At 52.5% G+C, this 22,054-nt stretch overlaps 7 protein-coding genes across 7 annotated transcripts; 5 read left to right on the forward strand and 2 right to left on the reverse strand.

Annotated features, from left to right (window-relative positions):
* Positions 1 to 182: 182 nt before the first annotated feature.
* Positions 183 to 1,671, reverse strand: J4E85_008862 (uncharacterized protein; the record flags this gene model as incomplete). The annotated part of the gene is made up of 3 exons (XM_051473086.1): positions 183 to 1,236; positions 1,291 to 1,519; positions 1,569 to 1,671. The coding sequence occupies 3 exons, from the start codon at positions 1,669 to 1,671 to the stop codon at positions 183 to 185; spliced, it is 1,386 nt and encodes a 461-aa protein (XP_051323306.1).
* Positions 1,672 to 1,950: 279 nt separating this feature from the next.
* J4E85_008863 (uncharacterized protein) lies at positions 1,951 to 3,555 on the forward strand (the record flags this gene model as incomplete). The annotated part of the gene is made up of 3 exons (XM_051473087.1): positions 1,951 to 2,097; positions 2,147 to 2,154; positions 2,202 to 3,555. 3 exons carry the CDS (start codon positions 1,951 to 1,953, stop codon positions 3,553 to 3,555), a joined length of 1,509 nt encoding a protein of 502 aa, XP_051323307.1.
* A 462-nt stretch (positions 3,556 to 4,017) lies between these two features.
* J4E85_008864 (uncharacterized protein) lies at positions 4,018 to 6,387 on the forward strand (the record flags this gene model as incomplete). The annotated part of the gene is made up of 5 exons (XM_051473088.1): positions 4,018 to 4,523; positions 4,574 to 4,776; positions 4,833 to 5,346; positions 5,396 to 6,210; positions 6,257 to 6,387. 5 exons carry the CDS (start codon positions 4,018 to 4,020, stop codon positions 6,385 to 6,387), a joined length of 2,169 nt encoding a protein of 722 aa, XP_051323308.1.
* Positions 6,388 to 10,685: 4,298 nt separating this feature from the next.
* Positions 10,686 to 11,595, reverse strand: J4E85_008865 (uncharacterized protein; the record flags this gene model as incomplete). The annotated part of the gene is made up of 2 exons (XM_051473089.1): positions 10,686 to 11,323; positions 11,373 to 11,595. The coding sequence occupies 2 exons, from the start codon at positions 11,593 to 11,595 to the stop codon at positions 10,686 to 10,688; spliced, it is 861 nt and encodes a 286-aa protein (XP_051323309.1).
* A 552-nt stretch (positions 11,596 to 12,147) lies between these two features.
* On the forward strand, positions 12,148 to 13,286 carry J4E85_008866 (uncharacterized protein; the record flags this gene model as incomplete). Its single annotated transcript, XM_051473090.1, has 2 exons — positions 12,148 to 12,223; positions 12,397 to 13,286. 2 exons carry the CDS (start codon positions 12,148 to 12,150, stop codon positions 13,284 to 13,286), a joined length of 966 nt encoding a protein of 321 aa, XP_051323310.1.
* Positions 13,287 to 14,496: 1,210 nt separating this feature from the next.
* Positions 14,497 to 16,688, forward strand: J4E85_008867 (uncharacterized protein; the record flags this gene model as incomplete). The annotated part of the gene is made up of 5 exons (XM_051473091.1): positions 14,497 to 14,671; positions 14,729 to 14,822; positions 14,879 to 15,706; positions 15,765 to 16,146; positions 16,203 to 16,688. The coding sequence occupies 5 exons, from the start codon at positions 14,497 to 14,499 to the stop codon at positions 16,686 to 16,688; spliced, it is 1,965 nt and encodes a 654-aa protein (XP_051323311.1).
* A 1,291-nt stretch (positions 16,689 to 17,979) lies between these two features.
* On the forward strand, positions 17,980 to 21,864 carry J4E85_008868 (uncharacterized protein; the record flags this gene model as incomplete). The annotated part of the gene is made up of 2 exons (XM_051473092.1): positions 17,980 to 19,138; positions 19,163 to 21,864. The coding sequence occupies 2 exons, from the start codon at positions 17,980 to 17,982 to the stop codon at positions 21,862 to 21,864; spliced, it is 3,861 nt and encodes a 1,286-aa protein (XP_051323312.1).
* Positions 21,865 to 22,054: the final 190 nt, after the last annotated feature.

Raw genomic sequence — 22,054 nt, forward strand, 5'->3', positions numbered from 1 at the left:
TGCGTTCGAAACTCTGATCGTGCATGATCAAAGCTTGTGTATCATTGTAGCTACATCGGCTCACCTCTTGAAAACGGTGCATCTATCTATAACACAGGGGTATACATCAAACTAACAAGTGATACGGAGATTACAGATCCATGTTCCTCCCCTCTTCATGCTACATAAGAATGACCACGTTGCTATAACGCACCCAGAGCCCGTAAGGCTGTGCGGAGCTCCTTCACAGCAGTATCTGCATCTTCAAAGTTCATCGCAGAAATGGCCCACTTGGCATGCTTTGTAGCTTCCATGATGGAATCCTCGTCATTCCTGAACGGACCCTGCGATGTTTGCTGGAGAGGAGGTTGTGGTTGAGCGTATGGATTCTGGTGGGGCGCCGACTGGTACTGCGGCTGAGCAGGTTGAGAGAATCCGCCTTGTTGGTACTGTTGTTGAGGCGGCTGTGGCGAAGGCGAGGCAAACTGATGTTGTTGTGGGGGTGCTCCGAAGCTGGAAGATAATCTCTGAGGCTTTTGCGGAACTTGCGGGGGCGTAGGAGATTGGTATGGGTTTTGAGGTGGTGGCTGCTGAGGAGCCTGAGCAGGCGCAGGAGACGCCGGGTTTTGATAGAAGCTTGCAGGGTCTGATGGTTCCGGAGCTTGCGGTGGCTGAGGGCTTGTGGGCAGAGAAGATGTCATGGGGTCTATGTCCATTGGAGCGGTTGGTAGACCTGGTGCCGTCGTTTCTGCCGTGAATGTAGGAGGATCAGGAGCGTCTGTTCTCGGGAAGTATCCACCACCGATCGAAACGACAGAGCCCTGCCTCGAGGTGCCGGGTTGTGATATTGGAGATACATCGTTGTGCGATGACTGGGTGTATCCAGTAGGTGCAGAAGGGAGGTTGGGAGGTGGTGGTGATACTTGGCGTGCGGAGAAGTTGGGCGATGGTTGGGTGGAGGTATTCGGTGCTGTTTCTACGGATGGTTGGTATGGGTTCGGGGGTGGAGCGCCTTGGTTTATTCGCTGGACTTCTGGATCGTTTGGATCTAGAGCAGACGGCGACATTGGTTGTTGCGCTGTTTCCTGTACGGGGTTCGTCGCATTGGGGTCTTCGTTGGCCTTGATGGCCTTGACGATGCGTAGCGCGTGGTATTTGGCGAACTTTGTTTTGGAAGTGATCTCTGGATCGTTGTTCTTCCATATCGACATTATCTCGAGGAACGTGGACGCGGCGAGGAGGGTATCGGCTGTTTGTCTGGGAGAATGTCAGATGAAGCGGCAGCGATAAGGCTATGTGTGTAGTGCGCACCCATTGACTCTGTTCTCGGTCATCTCCCTTTCTGCCTTTGCGAGAGTCTGCAGGGCGAACTGTTCGCAGTATGCGCTTGCGACCGTGTCATCCAGCAAGGCATCCTCGTTGGGGTTCTCGGCCTTTGCTTGCTCGAGCTTCTCCATGAGATCGGTGGTGTAGGCGGTGCATTCTTGGTCAGCCGAGTGTAGTCCACCGGCGATGATTCTCTGGACTATGTAGAAGCGTACTGTCTGGCTTTAGTATACAATTCTCGTGTCGACGCGCGCGGTACTCACACCAGTAGGTGACGATGGGCTTGAATCGCTCGAGCTGGGCAGCGCGCTTGGCGAAAGACGCGAGCTGCAGGCTCTTGAGCTTTGCCGGTACTGTGTCGGCCATTATTGGAATATATCGTGTACTAAGAAGACGCGGTGTTTAGTCTGGAGAGGGATGCGTAGAGATGCAGGCGCCTAGAATGCGGTCATAGGCGCTAGTCCGGACTCCGTACCCCTGTCTCCCCGCATCTCAGCTATGGCCATGCAACTTATGGCAAGCTGTTACAAGTGAAAGAAAAGGCCAACCTGGCAACTCCGCCATGTGAGGCTATATCATCACTGCAGCGGCGCCCCTCCTGCTCGGTCCCTAATTCATCCTCGCAACTCCACTTACACTGCAACCATGGTCCGCGCAACCACGCTGTTCGCCGCCACGGCCGCGCTGGCCCTCAATGCCCACGCCGAGAGCATCTACGGCAAGAACAGCGCCGTCGTCCAGATCTCCGGCATGGACTATGACCGAGTAATCGCAAAGTCTAACTACACTTCTGTATGTATATCTCCGATCTACTGGCGAGGACCAGCTAACAACTCCCTAGATTGTCGAGTAAGCCATCTCCAATCATAGTCACACTCCTTCCTGACACGTCCCAGATTCTATGCGCCATGGTGTGGCCACTGCAAGAACCTCAAGCCCGCCTACGAGACGGCCGCCAAATCCCTCGCCGGCATCGCCAAGGTCGCCGCCGTTAACTGCGATGAAGAAATGAACAAGCCCTTCTGCGGAAAGATGGGCGTCCAGGGTTTCCCTACCCTCAAGATCGTCCGGCCTGGCAAGAAGCCCGGAAAGCCTACGGTGGAGGACTACCAAGGGCCTCGTTCGGCCAAGGGCATCGTTGACGCCGTCAAGGACAAGGTTCCCAACATGGTCAAGAGGGTCAATGACAAGAACCTGGACGCGTGGCTGCAAGAGAACAAAGACACTGCAAAGGCTATTCTCTTCAGTGAGAAGGGTATCGTCAGTGCTACACTACGCGCCCTAGCGATTGACTTCGCTGGCATCGTCTCGGTCGCACAGGTCAAGAAGTCGGAAAAGGCAGCAGTGGAAAAGTATGGAATCACCGACTTCCCGAGCTTGATTCTCATTCCTGCGGGTTCCGAAACTCCCATCAAGCATGGTGGCAAGGTCGACAAAGCAGCCATGGTCGAATTTCTCTCCCAAGTTGCCCCACCAAACCCAGATTGCCCACCCGGCAAAGAGAAGAAGTCGAAGGCTAAGAAGGATGCCAAGAAGGAATCAAAGTCCTCTAGCAAGTTCGCCAAAGCCTCAGCTTCGCACAAATCAGCAGACTCTTCGTCAGCTGCCGCGTCAGCGACGGATGAGACTGTAGAGGAGGCTGGCATGCCTACCGAGTCGCCTGATCCAAATGTCAAGGACGAGAACACACCCGACCCCATCGAACTTCCAGTAGAAGAGACCAAGCCCACGATTCCTCTCGTGTCCGAGTCTGCCGAACTGCAGACAATGTGCTTGACCGAACAGAGCAAGACTTGCGTCTTGGCCCTCCTTCCCGAGGACGAAGCCTCGGAGGCTGCAGCCACTGCCATTGCATCCCTTGCATCCATCCACAAGAAGTACGATGCTTCTGGCAGCCATCTCTTCCCATTTGTCGGCGTCTCGCCCACAAACCCACTTGCTGCCACCATCGTCGCAGAGCTTGGTCTCGGAAGTGCAGATGGCGTCCACCTTATCGCCACAAACGGAAAGCGTGCATGGTACAAGAAGTACTCTGGCAGCTCTTTCGGAGCTGATGAGGTTGAGCAATGGGTCGACGCTATTCGCATGGGTGAAGGCAAGAAGGAGAAGATACCTGACTCCCTTCTGATTGCTGGTGAGGAGCCAGTGGCAAAGGCTGAGAATGTAGAAGAGCAGGTCAAGATCGAGGTAGAAGAGGTTGCAGAAGACGTCTCACAAGATCCGGAGACGCCTGGCCACAACGAGCTTTGAGTGGGAAAAGCGAGCGTATAGTAGGGGAATTTTCATGTAAGAGGTATACCAATTGACTGATCAATTTACTCTTGAACAAGCATTTGTTACTCCTGATTTACATTTCAAGATCTCAGGATCCTTGGAGCATTCACGCTGCGTACAGCAGGATCATGTTTTTCGCTCAGCGATGGCACCGACCTTAGCCGTCCGGTCTGGCCCATCACCCAGCCCAGCACCATAGCGGCTATTCACACACCCCTGTCACATTCCACAAGAGGGACTGTACGAGACGCATGCTGTACAGAACTCTAACCATCGGGAGGGGAACCGAGACCGGGAGATTGCTCCTGCCCATTCATGAGGAACCTTCCACGGTTGAAATGTGCAAATGCACGTGCCCTTGTCTTTTACCTTGCACCTACTCACTAGGTACCTACCTGCCTGCAGCACAACTCCATCAGTAACAAATATCACTCAATCATGATACTTACTCTTCTTCTTGCGCTGACCGCCGTGCAACGGACAACAGCATGCCAACGAGAACTGCGCAGCCTCGATCTCGGCCAGCAGTCACAACAACTTCCTCTAGTACCTCGCCAGACAGCACCATTCCCACCGGTATGGAATGAGAATGAGAAGATCCTACACACATCTTTCTCAACTGCTCTTATCGATACGTGGTCTTCTTACTACACCCATGGCGACCACATTGCCGGACGCAACAAATCCATGGCGGAGCAAACCGCGAAGACGTGGACAGAGAATGGGGTACCTGCCTCACTTGTAGAGTATGAAGTATTCCTCAATTACCCGAAAGAGCAGAGTCTGGTCCTGAAGACGGGCAATTCCACTCAACACACGGCTCAACTGTACGAAGATGCCCTACCGGAGGACGAAACGACAACCTACCCGCAGAGTCAAGCGTTGCCAGCATTCCATGGCTATTCAGCTTCTGGCCAGGTAGAAGCCGAGTACGTCTATGTTGGGTAAGTTGCCCATCATCCTACTATGAACGACTTTTGCTAATATCTCATAGTCGTGGCCACAAAGACGACTTTGCTGCACTCGAAGCGGCCAATATCAACTTGGCAGGCAAGATTGCCCTTGCAAAATATGGAGGGCCGTTTCGTGGCGTCAAGGTCCGCAATGCCGAAGCACATGGCATGATTGGAGTCGTCATGTTCAGTGATCCTGGAGATGATGGGCCACAGGTGGCAAAGGGACAGGTTGCATACCCCAGTATGACTTCCATTGTACTTTGCTTATCGTACGTGCGCATAGCTAACCTCGAGCAGATGGTCCAGCACGCCAGCCTTCCTCTGTCCAACGAGGGTCCGTCGCGTCCATCAATCAGTACCCCGGTGATCCAACAACTCCCGGATACGCGTCAAAGCCCGGCGTCGAGCGTGTCAGTCACCCACCAAATCTTCCCAAGATTCCATCTCTACCCATATCCTACCGCGATGCGTTACCCCTTTTGAAGGCTTTGGACGGGTATGGCGTATCAGGCAAGTCTATCAAACGTGATGGATGGATCGGCGGTCTGGCTGCAACATACAGCACTGGTCCTGCACCAGGCACTACTCTTGCTCTCACCAATTTCATGGAAGACAAGATCACGCCAATATGGGACGTTGTCGGCATCATCAACGGGACGAACGCAGACGAGACTATCATCATCGGAAACCACCGAGATGCGTGGATCGTCGGCGGAGCAGCTGATCCGAACTCAGGCTCAGCTATCATGATTGAAATCACAAGGGCTTTTGGAGAGCTGCAGAAAACTGGCTGGGTGCCTCGTCGAAACATGTAAGACTACGAGACCTTGCCAATTCACCCCAAGCTAACTCCTCTCTAGCGTCTTCGCATCCTGGGACGCAGAAGAATACGCCCTCATCGGTTCAACAGAATGGGTCGAAGAATACGCCCCCTGGCTCGCTGCCACAGCGATAACCTACCTGAATGTCGACATCGGCGTTGCCGGTCCCCTCCCCGGCGCAGGGTCTACCCCCGAACTCCGCACCCTTGCCCAAGAAGTCATGAAGAAAGTCGTCTACGGCAAGAGAACTCTCTACGACGCATGGTACGACCTCTACCGCTTTCGCCCCGAAGACAACGGCTTTTCCAATCTGGGAAGTGGGAGCGATTACACTGCCTTTCTCCAACTGGGTATCGGTGCGCTGGACTTCGGAATGGATGCGAGTAGTACGACGCCGGTGTATCACTATCATAGCAATTACGACTCGTATCACTGGATGAAGAGTATGATTGATCCAGACTTTAGTATCCACGCTACTGTGGGGCAGTTCATTACGCTGTTGGCGTATCATCTAGCCGATGATGCTCTTATCCCGTTCGATATGGATGCCTATGCCCGCAACATCAATTACTGGATCCGCGAGCTTGTGGGAGAGACGATGGGAAGGCCGGATAGCGGTGAGCTTCAACGTCAGATCAAGCTTAACGAGCTCGCGGCTGCGGGGAGGACGTTTCAACAGGTCGCATCTGACTTCGCAGATCGGACGGCTGAGAAAGAGTTCTTGGGGGATGGGGTGAGGGTAGAGAAGGCAAATCGCATCATGCGCGATGTGCAAAGGCTGTTTGTGAGAGCAGAAGGCTTGCCAGGACGACCGTTCTACAAGAACGCGTTGTATGCGCCAAATCGGGATGACGGTAAGAAACAAAGGACGTATTGTGGATGTTGACTGACAAGATGCAGGGTACAAAGCGCAGATGCTGCCAGCGAGTATGGAAGCACTGCAAGACGGGGACTTGACGCTGTGTCTCGAGTGGAACGTCTGGCTGAAGGAGGCGATTGACAAAGCGACGAAGTTACTGGCGACAGCTTGAGCAGATGGGCAAGAAGAATGGGACGTCATTATGCCAATGCGGGTAGGTTGAGGTCGTTGCTGATGTCGCAATAGCGATCATGATGGCATTCGTTGGAATTCAGTCACCCCATAGCACGTGCAGTATTCCATCGTCTCGTGTTCCAGTAGTGTATAAATACCTCTCACTCGCTCCCTTCTACCCTTCTCCTCCATTCAAAAGCCACAACTTTGTTTTCCAAAAAGGCGGCTACACAATTCCATGTGCTGTTCGTTTTCCTCCACCAAAACGTGGATTATGTTCCGCCATGTCTGCCCTTCTCCAAAAAGATTATCAAAACTTTCCATGTTCTGGGGCAGACGAAAACTTCACTCCCTATATTCCTCAAAACTTTCCAATCTTGCGTCATCTTGCGTTATGGTCTCCGCGTCGGCATGTGGAGATCTTCCAAACCCTTTCCGACTTCTTTACGTTTTCCACGGTCCACCGATCAATTGTCAATACAGCATTATACCATTGACATGGCGCGCTCTGGTTTTCAAAATCGCACACTATCGAAAGATGTCTGCTCCTCGGCTCTTCCACCAAAAAGCATGGAATCCGATCGGAGTGTTTCTCGACGTTCCCTGCCGACGAACATAATCTCTGGAAGCCTTTTGTGGCATGCAATAACAGCAATCAAAAACGGCCTAAGACCTCTACATGTTCGGCATTGCTACCGACTACGGTCTATATAAACCTCGGCCGGTTCCTCTTCTCTACTCTTTCCACACACCGGTAATCGTTCTACCTTTCAAAATCTCGTGGAAAGAATTTGATGTTGCTCGTTTCCGAAAACTACATCAACACGATGCTATGGGAAGTGCCTCCGCTTTTGGCTCAAACCTCTCGCCCTCTTTACTGGACACCAACGAAATCATAGTCGAAAAATGACATGTTGTGGGCTTCGCTCAAAAGCTACGAGATAACTTGCCATGTTTCGGTTTGGAGATCTGCGCTCCACGATATAAAGTCGCCTCCTTCGCGGCTCTCTCTTTCTTCCTCTTATTCTTACCCAGAACCTCTTGCTACCAAAAGTACGATGTTCGCCTCCATGTCTGTCCAAAACAGTTCCGGATGCACACGATGATTTGTTCGCCGCTCCGAGTATCAAATATGCACGATTTCATTACATGGCTGCGGCGTCGACTTCCTCCGAAAATCCACGAGCAGTCTGAGAATGTCTGAAAATTCTGGCCCGCGGCTCCAAAACAAGCCGAGTATGGTGCGATGATCGGGGAAGCCGTTCTCGGAGCTATCGCCGTATATAAGCCTTGTCAACTTCGCCTTCCTGCTTTCTTCCACAAATCGCCCAATATCTCTCTCCAAAAAGCCACGAGGTTATACTCGATGGCTCGCTCCAGGAACACTCGAACTATCAGAACATGGTCTGTCTGAGTAGATCTCCAAAAGTCATCAGTTCATCCGACCATGTTTCTGGTTGCTATGGACTTCGAGTTCAGAAATAGAAAGTCGCGCTAAGACTTTGGAACACCTCCACTACATCTGGATGCCAACATGTACCCTCAATGAGCTAGAGTTCTGCTTCCCTTCCACTTATATAAAGTCTAGGCTTTGGACTTCTTTCTTCTATTCCTCTACAGCGCCAATTTTATTACCAAAATATACTCCGCAGTACGGATGTTTCTCTGAAACGTAATCCGACTGTCCACATGTCCGCTGCTGTGCTTCCTCGCCCCGATGCTCAAAACGATATTCCGGGACTATCATGTGAAGACGAGAGTGGCATTTGCTTGCGAAGCAATATCTTCGCAGATGACTATTATGTTTCCGTGAGAGCAAAAGCCTTCTAGCAGCAGAGACATGTCTGTCTTCTCGCTCGCGATACCGAATATAAACCCGGCTGCTGGCTTCTACCAGACTTTTCATCTTACGCCCGTTCCTTGGATTATGCAAAAGACGCAAAGTTACTGGGGATGAGAGACCCAAAAGCTAGCAATGGTGAGCCCATGGCTGCTTCGCTGGCTTTCTGAAACAATACAACAACCTGAATATGACCCTGGGAAGGAGTCTGATACAATGAAGGCGCTGGAGAAGCACGTGTGGTTATACCAAATAGTGGATGCGAAAATGGACCATGTGGTGTAATTCCGAAGTTTGCTGGTCGTCAACAAGGTCAGACATACGCCGCAAAATTCTACAATATGGGTCTATGAGAGACACGAAGAAACTCACCATCAATCATATCTTTCTGGGAGGGCGACTGTAATAAATCGCCTATATAAACGTCTCATGGATCTGCTGGAGTTTCTTCCTTCATCACACGTTGGGGTGCTTATTTCCAAAAGAACTTCGGACTCATGAAATGGTTCTGCCATTCCCTTGGATACCGAAATGTCATCTCTTGCCCACATGACTGAGAGAAAGTACCAAGAGTTGATTGCCTTTCGCCATGGACCAGGCTGCGAAAAGACGACAAAAACTGCATTCGAGGCACTGCATGTTTCCTGAGTCTTCCTCGACTTGAAAATACTACGGACTCAAGCCATGCAGACTGCCGCAAGTTGGACTGGCTATATCAATACCGCAATTTCTGCAGAATCTTCTATCGCTCCCAGTTTCATGGGCAATACCTTCCACGTACCTCTAAAACCATATAGTTGCACTGATATGGCTTCGCGCCTGAACTCCCGCTCTGAGTTCCAGGATAGCAGTCAATGTATTTGGCACAATTCCGCTCACTATTCTATTATAACGAGTTCAACATCATGTCACCCCAAAAGAAGACTCGCCTTTTTGCATGTCTCTTGTCAAAGAGCGCGAGCCTCAGATACTTCGACGCAGATCAAACTTGCCAATTCCGTGTACATGTGTTGAGAAAGTTCCTTTCCACGTCTTTCCCATGTGAAATTGCGGCAAAACGAGATTATGATACGACACAGTTATGGTGCTCGAAAACCCCTTCTGTGTTCTTAGCTAGTTGGCACCAGCAGACGCGATACAGATCATGTCAGCGGTATCAAACGGTGACCAGGTCGTCACCGTGGGGTATAAAGTCTTCTAACACGAGCTCAGTCTTCCTTCTCCCTTAAATTACCACCCTTTATTCTCTAAAATAAACAAGCAGCGCAGAAATGGCTCCGGTTTCCTCCAAAATCCATAGCACGAGGAGGCATGTCCTTGTCTGCTGCTCCTGCTCTTCCAAAATCCAAGAAAAAAATGGCGATGCTTTGTCGTGCAATAGTCTCTATCGATATGAGCAAAATCTACTGCTGATATCGATATGTGAAACTTCTGCGGGAAGTCTCGAAAACGTACAAATCGAAGCCAACGCAAAGAGATCACATGTGAGGGAGACTTCGTACTGTCAACAAAAAGTCACAAGCGGACCCCCCGATGTGCCGCTTCTCCTTCCCTTGGTATGCTCTACCGCCTATAAAGCCACCTCTTCGTCATCCTCACTCTACCTCCCTATACCTCTACATTGCGGCAAGATTACCAAAATCGCACGACTATGGAACCATGTCGTGCAAAAAAGTTCGAATTGGATTTCATATGCTGCTCTTCCAAACAACTCTACAGTCGTCTGATGCTGGCCTGGCCTTCTTCGATCACGTCTACTCGAAAACCAGAAACCTTGGTGCGATGTGGGGCGGAACTCCAAAAGCAGGTCTGGTGATGCCATGGCTGGAGCGGGTGTGGAACAAAAAGTCCTACCAAATCGACAAATGTGCCTGCGCATGTAAACGAATCAGGAACAGCGCTTGAACGGACCGGGGGGGTATATTATAACTACCTCGCTGGCTCTTCCTTTTATGCATTCTTCATTGAGGCCTTTCTCCAAAACTCCTCCTAAAGATTTTCATGTGTGTTCCGAAGCACCTCGGCCGATGGCGAGGCGTTCGCGCCCGCGATCCTTGATCTTAAATCACTCAACATCATCCACATGACGACTTGGAAATGGGTGGCGGCGCCGATATATACTGCGTTCTGGATCGGTCAGTTGTAGATTTGAAGGCTGTGCCACTGTGTAGAACACGAAAAGACTGTTCGCTGTGTTTGATGTAACTCCTACGCTACCGTGATTTCATGGTATAGTGGTCGTGATGTTGAGAAGGTGTCTGGTATAAAGCGAGACTGGATGTGCATGGCATGACATGAATGGATGCGTCGTGTGCTTGAAATGATAGATAACACTGCGCTGTTACCGTCTGAGGGTCCAAATGCGAGGGCAGACAGTACATGGAAAGAATGATGACCCTGGATATCGTGTACGTCCTTAAACTCCAACACATCTGAAATCGTTCGCATGTGTACCATTAATAGAATTCCTTCCAGTTGCCCCATATGATATCTCTTTCGTACTTCTTCATGAGCTGACCCGTGGGATCTTCACCTTTGACATGTGCCCACGCGCCCGCGAAGTGCAGGACGAACTTGCCCGGCTTCCACTCGCCCTCTTCGTTTTCGAAACAGGGTATGTCCTTTGGAAAGGCGTTCAGCCTTGACTGCGGCGCAACGACATGTCTGCTGACATATGGTTGCTCTTTGAGCAGTTGCACCATGGCGTCTTGCTCGCTATAACTCTTGCTATCGTCACTCTTCTCAGCTTCGTCGCGTATCTGGAGTGCGCGACGGACGAATTCGAGCGATCGGTCGTGCGCGCGCACGAGGAAGGATCCGAGATTCAGGCCGTTGCAGTCGTGTGTGAAGATGTAGTCGACTTCGTTCGCATTTTCAGCCTTTTCCAACTCGTCTCTGACTACGTCGGCGACTGCGACTCCGGTGTCAGTGATGAGCGTGTCAAAGTCTAGCCACCATATCCAGTCGTATTTGTTGGTTTTGACCAGCCGCTCTACCATGTCGAACTTCCAGTATACGGGGCTGCGCGGCTCGGAATGCGCTTCGAAGTCGGTGATGAAGTCGTAGCCATGACGTCGCGAATAGTCTATTGTGTCTACGCGTCAGCTTCATTCCGTGCAATTTTCCGACAAGGCTGAGCTTACGGTCTTTGTTCTTGAGCGAGAGATGGAGATAAGATCTCTGATCTGTGACAAACGTCACGACGGCGATCCGTGACGGCCTGTTATCTTCTTTGGTCGGAGGAGGCGGCGGCGGTGGAGGCTCTTCATGGCTCGGACCTTGACTGAGTTGCCAACCCAGGAAGACGAGGAAGACAAGCAGGACGAGGAGCGACGGCGGTATCTGTCGCGCTGAGCGGATGAGCATGTTTGTGGCGAGCGCAGTATGCCTAATATGTGGAAGAGGTGGAGCAATAATCTCGCTGTGGCATCTATACAGCCGCACAGGACATGGTTATCGTGAATGGTAGTACTCGGGATGGGAGCCAAGCGTGCGAGGTGGGCGGGATTGGATGCGGGACAGAAGGCCAAAGGGGAGCCATCGGGCCATGGTCGAGAACATGTCCGGATTCCAGCTGCGGAGGCGGCCGCGTGTCCAAGCCGGGATGGGGCCAACGGCAGTAAAAGGGTCGACTTTGAATTTCGTTGTCGACGATTGATTGCAGGTACATCCAGGCCAGCGACTCTCCGAGTGGTCAATACGAGATACGGCGGGAACGAAGTGGAGCGTTCGCCCCAGGAACGCGGTGCGGTGCCTGACCTCACACCCCGCTGGCCAGGGTTCGAGCTCGGACCACAAGAGCCCCAGCCGCTGCTTTGTTACCAGCCACCTCTGTCTACTTTGGATACAAACATGACCCTCCGCACTAGTATCGCACCAACACTGACATCATCACGATTTGATCCTCCCTGAATCATCATGTCTGCTTTTAGAGGAGGACGTAGCGGCGGCGGCGGGCCACCTAAGGGCCAGTTCCTGAACGGTGTTTGGCACTGTAAGTCCAAACATTCCCACAAGACATGAGCACCACTGACAACGACTAGGCGACTGCAATCCCCGACTGCCAGCAGTACATTTCGAAACCAAGAAAGCAGGCCCGAACAAGGGAAGATGGTGTATGTTACTTCTACTTTACTGGTCAAGGGCTAGCTCTCTAACGCGCCCCAGTTCGCTCTTGCCAAAAGCCTCAGGATGCCGAGGACCGATGCAAGTTCTTTCTGTGGGATGATCAGGCGCATGCCAGGGAGCAGAGTGCCCTCGCAAACAACTCTCGCACCGAACCCGGCCCTGCCAACCCAGCACCCACCAACCCAGTCACGCCTTCCCGACGTCAACCCTCCCCTCCACCACCTTACACGATCGAAACGAACCCGACCGCATCAAGTCGCAAGCGAACACGACCTAGCAACGATGATTTCGATGACGAATATGGCCTCGGGCAGGTTAACGATGATGATCTGAACCAGGCCATGGTCGAGGCAGAGACACCGAGCAAGGCCGCGAGGACGACCAACTTCACGACCCCTGTACCCAAACGACAGAAGCTCCCATGGCAGATGGACACAGGCAGTAGCTCCAGAATCAATGGGCTGCAGACGCCCCAAACCGACCGAAGATCCCCAGGAGACAACCCGTTCGCACCCAGACACCCAACACCAGGGGGCGCTCTCTTTACTCCTTCGTCCAACGTTGATGCGAACGAGCACCATCAGACCGCAACTCCGTCTTCTTCGTTTGACGCGACCCCCACCCCAAATCGGTTCAGAAATGCAGTGAACGACGACATCGTCAAAGACGTCTTTGACTTGCTGCAGAACAGTAGCACACGCCTCGCAGACTCTACCGAAAACGAGCTCAGAACTCTGCTGGTTCGACACGCCAAGAACGCCGAAGGATACAAGAGAGGTCGCGACGTCAGCCGTAGCACAGTCAAGGCAAAGGAAGCGAAGATTACGGAGCTGACATATCGCATCAACACACTTGAAGCCGAGCTTGAAGCGGAAAAGGCCATGGTCAAACATCTTCAGTGGGAGGCACAGCACGAGTCGGACACCTGATCGCCTCGAAGTGCACGATCCCAACGTTCGGCTTGGGCTCCACACATCAACCACAACAAGTCTGCAGGTTTCGTCCGTCATGTACTCGAGTGGAGCACATCACCCAACGTCCATGATATCACTCAAAAGGCCCACCCCCAGATCAAACACTGCATATGTTACCGAAGTGGTGGGCTGCCCCACTGTTGCCGACGTGCTGCGAAGCATGGCTCACCACACTTGCATCCTACGCGCAGCCAACGCGTCCGACGCGGGTCGCATGGTACGCCTTAAGTCGGCTATGTCGGCTATCGCAAGGGACTGTCTGGCCTTGCCACAGTTCTCTGTTCACGAAAGCACGTTGGATGAAGGGACTCACTCTCGCCCTGTGCGATGGTTCCTGAGCACGCCATCAGAGGCTGAGATTCCTCACAAGCACTCGAATTGCTTGAATGGTAAGCGCGAATCAATGCGGAAGAAGGAGCGATCGTGACGTGACAGCTGCGGCGGAACCGAGCTACGCCCAGCATTGGCACGCGGAACTCGGCAGGTAGACAGAATATGATTTGTCGGAATCTTTTCGACCCCAACCCTCTTACGTACGCCAGGCCTTGGCCGATGAGCTTTTCTCCACACCCTTCCCGGCGGAAGCTTGGCTCTCAACGGCGGCCCCCGCCGAGCCACTGGAAACCATGTTCTTGTCCCATGAGGTTTTGTGAATTGCCAGGAGGAAAACCCATCTTGCAGGAAAAGCTTGTTTTGTGTCATGGCGATTGCCAACGTCGGGGTTGCCGTAGTCGTACCCCGGTGTAGGATCGGGTGGGTCAACCATGCGATGTGAACTGGGAAATGCAGGGAAATCGCAACCCATTACCAACAGCAACCGAACGTGGGTTTGAAGAGACAGGTACGATCTTGGCGGACGTAGTGGGGCGTTTGCTCTGAACGGAATACAAAAGTACTTCACTTCTCACATGTAATGGCCAGGTCCGCCCACATTTCACAGTCTCCCGAAGAAAGGTCGATTTGGGATCGTTGCTCTATCCCTATAATTCCGATTTGTTGAGGCCCGGCCTTCTACACCTCACTTCAACTCTCGCAAGATAGCTGTTCATACAAGATGGCGATGCGATTCCTGCGAAAGATAGGCAGCTATTTGGCGCCTCAAGCCTCGAAAAGCGAAGATGGCCGTGACCAATGGCCCTCGAGAGCAGCCTTTCTGCTCGCTGCCATGGGTGGCTGCGCAGGACAAGGAAACTTGCTCAGATACCCGAGTGTGCTGTACAACAACTATGGCCTACAATGGTTCATTCCGTATCTTCTGGCAGTCTTCCTCATTGCTATTCCGGCGCTCATTCTAGAAGTGTCAATCGGTCAAGCGTACCGTGGTGGTACCGTCATTGCCTGTAAGACAGCTCATGTGTCGATTACGTATGGAATACCAGCTAACCATCTGCCGCTAGTCAATAACATAAACCGCCGTCTCAAAGGAGTCGGTATGGGGCCTGTTATCGTCAGTTTCCTTGTCGTCCAGTACTTTACTGTTAACTTGGCATGGTATGCAGTGTCTCCAAACAATATTGACGTCCGGCTTGTGCTTACTTTGTCACCAGGATTATGAGATACTTCCAAGAAAGTTTCACGAGTCCCTTGCCATGGGAAGGCCGCATCGAGGACTTCTACTACAAAGACGTTCTTCAGCGCGGAGCAATCAACGAGGGAAGCCTAACGCCGGATGGCAATTCCGTAGCTTCATTCACCGGTTATCCCAACGGGGCTCTGATCGGTTCAACTGTAGGCTGGAGTATCTTTGTATGGTTCCTGATCTGGATATCCATCTTCCGTGGAGTCGGCATGACCGGTCGCGTCGTATACTTCACCATGGGACTACCCATCGTCACCACCATCATCTTCGTTGGCCGAGCGCTGTCTCTTCCCAATGCGAGTGAGGGTGTTGCTCTTGTTTGGAGAACTTGGAGGAGCGATCAACTCGCCTCGGGGGTCGTGTGGCAGACAGCTGTTGGCCAAGTCTTCTTCTCCACTGGTATCGGCTTCGGATACTTCACGTCGTACGCCAGTTACAACACAAAACACGCTAACGCCGTAATGGATGCTTGTCTTATTTGTGGTAGCAACGTACTTTTCGAAAACTTCGCTGCATTCGCCGTCTTTGGCGTTGTAGGCTTTCTCGAAAGGTGGCCACAGGATGGCGAGCGACTCGGCGCCTTTGTTGTGGGTTTCTTGACATTGCCTGAGGCGGTGCTGCAGATGCCCGGAGCGAACTTTTGGGCCGTTCTATTATTCTTCACGCTCATTGTGCTCGGATTCAGTTCAGCTTTCGTCATGCTTGACGTTGTTGTCACGCTTATCTGCGACTCTGGCATGGTCAAGGCTTCGAGACCTGTCGTGGTTACTGCGCTGACCGTCCTCTCATTCTTGATGTAAGCAATGACTTCCCGCTTACTGGATGAGAACTGCAAACTGACTATGACGAATTAGGTGTTTGCCATATTGCACAGAGTTCGGCTACTACCTCCTCGATGGTATTGATCGCTGGGTTAACAACGTCGCTCTAATCTTTGTCGTCTGGAGCGAGGTTTCCAGCGCTACGACCGTGTACCGATGGAGAGACATCGTTGAGGAAACCGGCCTGCCCGCCTTTGTCATATACAATGTTGGTTTCTTCGGCGGCCAAGTCTTTGGTATCAGTCTCGCGCACGGAATCAGCCGACCCGGAGCAGGCGCCGGTGCTGGTATCGGTTTTTACTTCCTTATGGCTGTAATTGCTGTTTTCGTGGCAAAGACTCCCACCGCGCGAGCGCCGTCTTTCTGGCACCGGAATACTTTCGTTCGGAAGTTCTGGTTCCTCGCCTTCTACTCGGTAAGTCGAACCAACTAAAAGACCCTGATATTTCAGTCAACTAACAAACACGGCAGGGTAACCAACTCCGTCGCGACCTGAACGTCATCGTTGGCCAGGGTAAGAACTGGACGATACCAGCCTTCATGCCATTCCTCCTCCGTTATCTCAGTGGACCCGTCCTCGCCATCATCTTCTCCTTCGCTTTCCCCGAATTCCACACTCTACGGTACGACCCAATGATGATTGCCGGATTCATCTTGTCCATAATCACTATAATCGTTATCCTGCTCGGCTTCATAATGCCGCGATACTACGATGCTTTCATCCCTACGGAACGCCGTTACGAAGGAACCGAGCCGACGGCACCGATGGAAACGAAGGGCGAACTTGCGGGCAGGCCCATTGCTGAGGTAGCCAGCGCCGAGCAAGGGCACGGCGTCATGAGGGACTCGTCATCAGGGCAAGAGATGGATGCTCACAAGCATACCAACCCACCACCGTACACACCCAAAGAGCACATCAAGACGACCGGATCGAAAAAGACCACAGCTGGGATCTAGGTTTCAATTTCCTTCTCGCGGGAGCCCGATGGATGGGCCTCAGGCGGCGCTGGCAGCGCCGTATCTCCTTGTTTCTTTAGGTGGTGGCTTCCTTTTAGCGCAGTATTTGCGACATCTGTGGAAAGCAACCGTCATATATGCTGAGAGCCCAATACCCAGAGCCCAGATTATGCCAAAGCAACTCGACTCTGCTGTTTGCAGCAACCCAATGCGACTTTGCCGACCCAAGCCCTGATGTTTTCGCCCTCACCACTGGAGTACTGCTGACAAAGTCTTGCTGAGAATTACACGACCCATCGTGCTTTTTGAGTGACTGTCTTTTTGAACTGATCATATTCTGGGAATTTTGTGCCTAGGATTTGGAGATCAAGAGACGCGCCTGCGGAACATCGCGCTTCTAGCGCGGTATCTTCAGATTCTGAACTGCTGTTAACACGGCCGGAGTTCAGATGAAGACCCACTCGCTCGCAGAGTCTTTGCGCTTGCCTACACACGCCGATTAGAGTACAACCCGCTTGGGAAATAATTTCGCAAGACGCACAGCTCTCCTTCTAGATGGCCCGTACCGGTATTGGTCCTCCGCAATCACGATGCCGCCCTTCCGCGTGATACACTGCATAGGGCTGTCGGTATTTCCAGATTGCTATCCATATATCTAGATGAAGACATATGCATATCGGGAGCCAAAGGTGGACGAATCCGGGGCAAGCGAGAAGCTTGTTTTCACGTGGCTGCAGATCCGCTGACGCCAGTGCGGCATAAGCCAAGCAAGCATGCGGACAAAGAAAAGGTCCTTGAATGACACTCCATCTACACGCAATTCTGCATGCACATGTTTGCGCAAGGGTTTATTTGCCAACGATGCGGCCCGGCGAGTCAGACGGGTGGGCTGCCACTGCGCAGTTTGTGCGGAGACCCACTCAACCTCGCTCGTGGCGACTGCGCGACTTGTGCGGCCGCCACTGTCACGCTTTTGGACGATGAATCAGAAATGTAGGTAGCAATGACACATTTCGCAGAAAAGGCTCGAAAATTCGGGTTTCACTTATATCTGAGGGTTCCAGTATCGTGTTGTGTTTCCTTGAACGTTCCTTCCTTCGTCCACGCCCAGTCGCTTCCTTGATTGCTTTTATTGCGCGACGACAGCCGTTGGCTACTACCCCGGAACCGGCGCCCACTGACATCTATCAATCATCGCCTGAGCAAGAGAGTCATCCACCCGATTGATTGAGGAGTACCGACATTGTCGATATTACACAGCCAAGGTCACCCCGAACGCGAACCAGTCACCATGTCTCCCGCTGCGCCGTTACCCAGATTGCGCGATCCTGCGGTGAACGGCACCACAACGACGACATGCTTTATTTCTAATCTCCACTGCCCGTCATGTGTGGACGGTATCCAAGCCTCTCTCACCGCGCTCTCACCGCCGCCACAAGACGTATTCGTCTCCATCGTTTCACATTCAGTGGTTGTACGCCACGCCGCTTCTCTCAACCTTGACGACATCATCGTCTCGCTAGAGGCTGCGGGATTCGAGATACACAGCGTGTTTCAAGACACCAAGGCTGTCCGGAGTCCGATCGAGGTTAAGAACCCCGAGGGTAAGAGCAAGGAGTGGCACACTAGCTTTGAACGCGCCGTGAATCACTGGCTACATCCTGCTGCCGACCTTGAAGACTCACACGACGACATGAAGAAGAAAGAAACTCACCTAGCTCAGTGCGAGCAGTGCAAGAGAGAAGGTGGTGGGGTCAGCTTGCACGGCGACGAGTTGCTGCGATTCAAGCCTGCGCCTATCGTCACGACTTCACCCAGAGGTAGCTCCGATGGCTTCTCGTCGCCCGAACCAAAGTCGCCTTTATCCGAGACCTTCGTTGCTGTTGACTCACCTGCGACCCCACAAGTCTACAAAGCAACGCTGTCTATTACCGGCATGACGTGCAGCTCATGCGTCTCTGCCATCACGCACGCAGTCCAGGAACAGCCATGGGTTCAGTCAGTCAATGTCAATCTCTTGACTAACAGCGGAGTGATAGTCTTCAGTGGCAAAACGAAGTGCGAGGAGCTTGTCGAGACGATCGAAGATTGTGGGTTCGATGTCGCAGTGGAGAAGCTCGAGGAGGTGCAGACCATATCGCCCGGAGCTGTAGCCGCGTCGAAGCAACAGAGCGAGCGGTGGCGCGCAACATATTCTCTCGGAGGTCTGACATGCTCCGCCTGTGTTGGAAACGTCAACCAAGCGCTACGACCCCTCAACTGGATTGAGAAGGTCGATATCAATCTTATCTCGAACAGTGCGACCATCATCTTCAGAGGCAAGGAACACCTGCCAGAGATCAAGGAAAGTATCGAGGACGTAGGATACACTGCCACTCTCGATCAAGTTATTCAAGACGGGGCCACAGTGATCGACACCATCGAGCGTTCTGTCGCGATTCGCATAGATGGTATGTTCTGCCATCACTGCCCAGACAACATTACCCGAGGATTACAAGAAGCGCTTGAGAACGAGCGCAGTTTTGTAATCGACTCTCCACCACTATCGCTCGAGCAACCCATTCTGTATATCAGATATGTACCGGACCCTCCTCGTTTCACGATCCGAAAGATCTTTTCGACCATCAAGAGCCTCAACCCAGCGTTCCAGCCTTCGGTCTTTCACCCTCCGACCCTGGAAGAGCGCGCCCGCGAGATGCATGCGGAAGAGCGGAAACGTATCTTGTTCCGCCTCATCCTATGCATCATCATCGCGATTCCGACGTTCGTCCTTGGCATCGTTTTCATGAGCTTGATTAGCTCCAAAGACCCCATACGCAAATACCTCATGGGCAAGATGTGGGCCGGCAACGTCACTCGACTAAGCTGGGCACTATTCTTCCTCGCTACGCCTATCTACTTCCTCGCCGCTGACACATTCCATCGGCGTGCACTGAAAGAGCTGAGATCAATGTGGCGACCAGGAAGCCGGACCCCTTATCTGCACCGCTTTACCCGTTTCGGCAGCATGAACATGCTCATCTCACTCGGTACCACAATCGCATACCTGGCATCAATCGTAGAGCTCATCTTGGCTGCCACGAAGAAGTCTTCTGGTTCCATGAACGACTCTTACTTCGATGCAGTAGTCTTCCTGACGATGTTCCTACTCATCGGCCGTTTCTTGGAAGCTTATAGCAAAGCCAAGACTGGCGATGCTGTCACCTCGCTTGGAAAGCTTCGACCTAACGAGGCTGTTCTTGTCGACGCAGAAAAGGGCGACACCAAGATCGCGACAGATCTTCTCGAGGTCGGTGATGTCGTTCGAGTCCACAATGGCACTTCGCCACCGTTTGATGGAGACATTATCGAAGGCAGCACTAACTTCGATGAGTCTAGCTTGACTGGCGAGTCGCGTCCGGTCAAGAAGACCGAGGGTGATACTGTGTTCTCCGGTACAGTGAATAAAGGTTCACCCGTCAAGATCAAGGTTACGACAGTATCGGGTACTTCCATGTTGGATCAGATAATCCATGCCGTGCGTGAAGGGCAGTCACGTCGCGCACCGGTCGAACGCGTCGCTGATACTATCACTTCGCATTTTGTACCTTTTGTCATCGCCGTTGCCATCGTCACCTGGCTTGTCTGGCTCATCCTCGGTACTACTGGTGCGATACCGAGCGATTGGAAGAATGAATCTGCTGGCGGCTGGGAGCTTTGGTCTCTTCGCTTTGCCATTGCCGTCTTTGTCATCGCTTGTCCTTGCGGTATCGGACTAGCCGCGCCCACTGCGCTCTTCGTGGGAGGTGGACTAGCTGCCAAACACGGTATTCTTGTCCGGGGTGGTGGTGAAGCTTTCCAAGAAGCTAGCTCACTCGACTGCATCGTCTTCGACAAGACTGGCACCTTGACACAGGGTGGCGATCCAGCAGTAACGAATCACAAATTTTCCAACGACCAGAACGCTGCACTTGTGTTGGGCATTGTCAAGGCATTGGAAGAGAACAGCAGCCATCCTATCGCTCGAGCGCTAGTCTCCTTCTGTAACAAGGAGGCCCACAACACACCTACAGCAGTCAACGTTGATGAGGTGCCTGGCAAGGGTCTCAAGGGTACTTTCAGGGTCGATGGACAAGAAATCGTGGCGATTATTGGTAATGAAAGCTTCATGGCTGACCATAACGTCCCTATCCTCGCCGACGATGCATCATCACTGCAGAAGTGGAAGTCGCAGGGAGATTCGGTCGCTCTAGTCGCCTTGTTTCTACCACGAACTGGTGAGCAAAGTGTGGCAGAGCAGTCCGAGCCATCCAACACGTCGGAAGCCCTGTCACTCGCCGTCACTGAAATTCAACCTACGTCATCCTGGCGACTCGCATGTACCTTCTCTATCGCGGATCCGCTCCGCCCCGAGGCACCAGGCGTCATATCAGCCCTACAGTCACGCGGCATAGACGTCTGGATGCTTTCTGGTGACAACCCAACTACAGCCAATGCTGTAGGCGCGCAAGTCGGCATCCCAGCTTCCAACATCATTGCTGGTGTCCTCCCAGACCAGAAAGCCGAGAAGATTAAGTACCTCCAGCAGACCCTCACCAAGCCGCACAAATCTGTATTCAACATCCCCTTTCTATCTCGCAGGCAGAAGAAGCAGAAACGCGCAACTGTTGCCATGGTAGGCGACGGCATCAACGACGCACCCGCTCTCTCCACCGCCGACCTCAGCATAGCAATCGGCTCTGGTTCTGACATTGCCCTCTCATCTTCCTCCTTCATCCTCATCAACTCCCGCCTAACAACTATCCTCACCCTTCTCGATCTCTCCCGCGTCGTCTTCCGTCGCGTATACTTCAATTTCGGCTGGGCGCTCATCTACAACCTCGTCGCCATGCCCATCGCCGCAGGCGTCTTGTTCCCCATCACCACCGGAGGCAAACAGATGGACATGCACCATAACGGTGTTGGCATGGAAGGCGGTATGGCGATGGAGGACACGGGGAGGAAGCATATCAGACTTGATCCTGTCTGGGCCAGTTTGGCGATGGCGTTGAGTAGTGTGTCTGTGGTTTGTAGTAGTCTGGCGCTGAGAAGCAGGGTGCCTGGTGTGGGGTTTAGAGTTAAGGGAGAAAAGGAGGGCAGGGAGGGCACGGTAGATGGTGTAGAGAAGCAGAGGGTAGGAAATCAGGAGATGGTTTAGAGATTAGTCAGTTAGCTGCTGGTATGGTGTGGTAATGGTATCCCTATTCCGACGAATTCTCTAGTAGCTGCCTAACATCCTCAATCAAACCGCCATGCAACTCAACGCTATTCCTCTGCCAAACTCGGCAATCCTCTATCCCTAATTTCGAGACTCAAGTTCTTTTCTGCCACTGCCCACCCCTCTCCCG

The sequence above is a fragment of the Alternaria conjuncta genome (assembly GCF_024043145.1).
Source record: "Alternaria conjuncta strain BMP 0040 chromosome Unknown scaffold_14, whole genome shotgun sequence".
NCBI lineage: Eukaryota > Fungi > Ascomycota > Dothideomycetes > Pleosporales > Pleosporaceae > Alternaria > Alternaria conjuncta.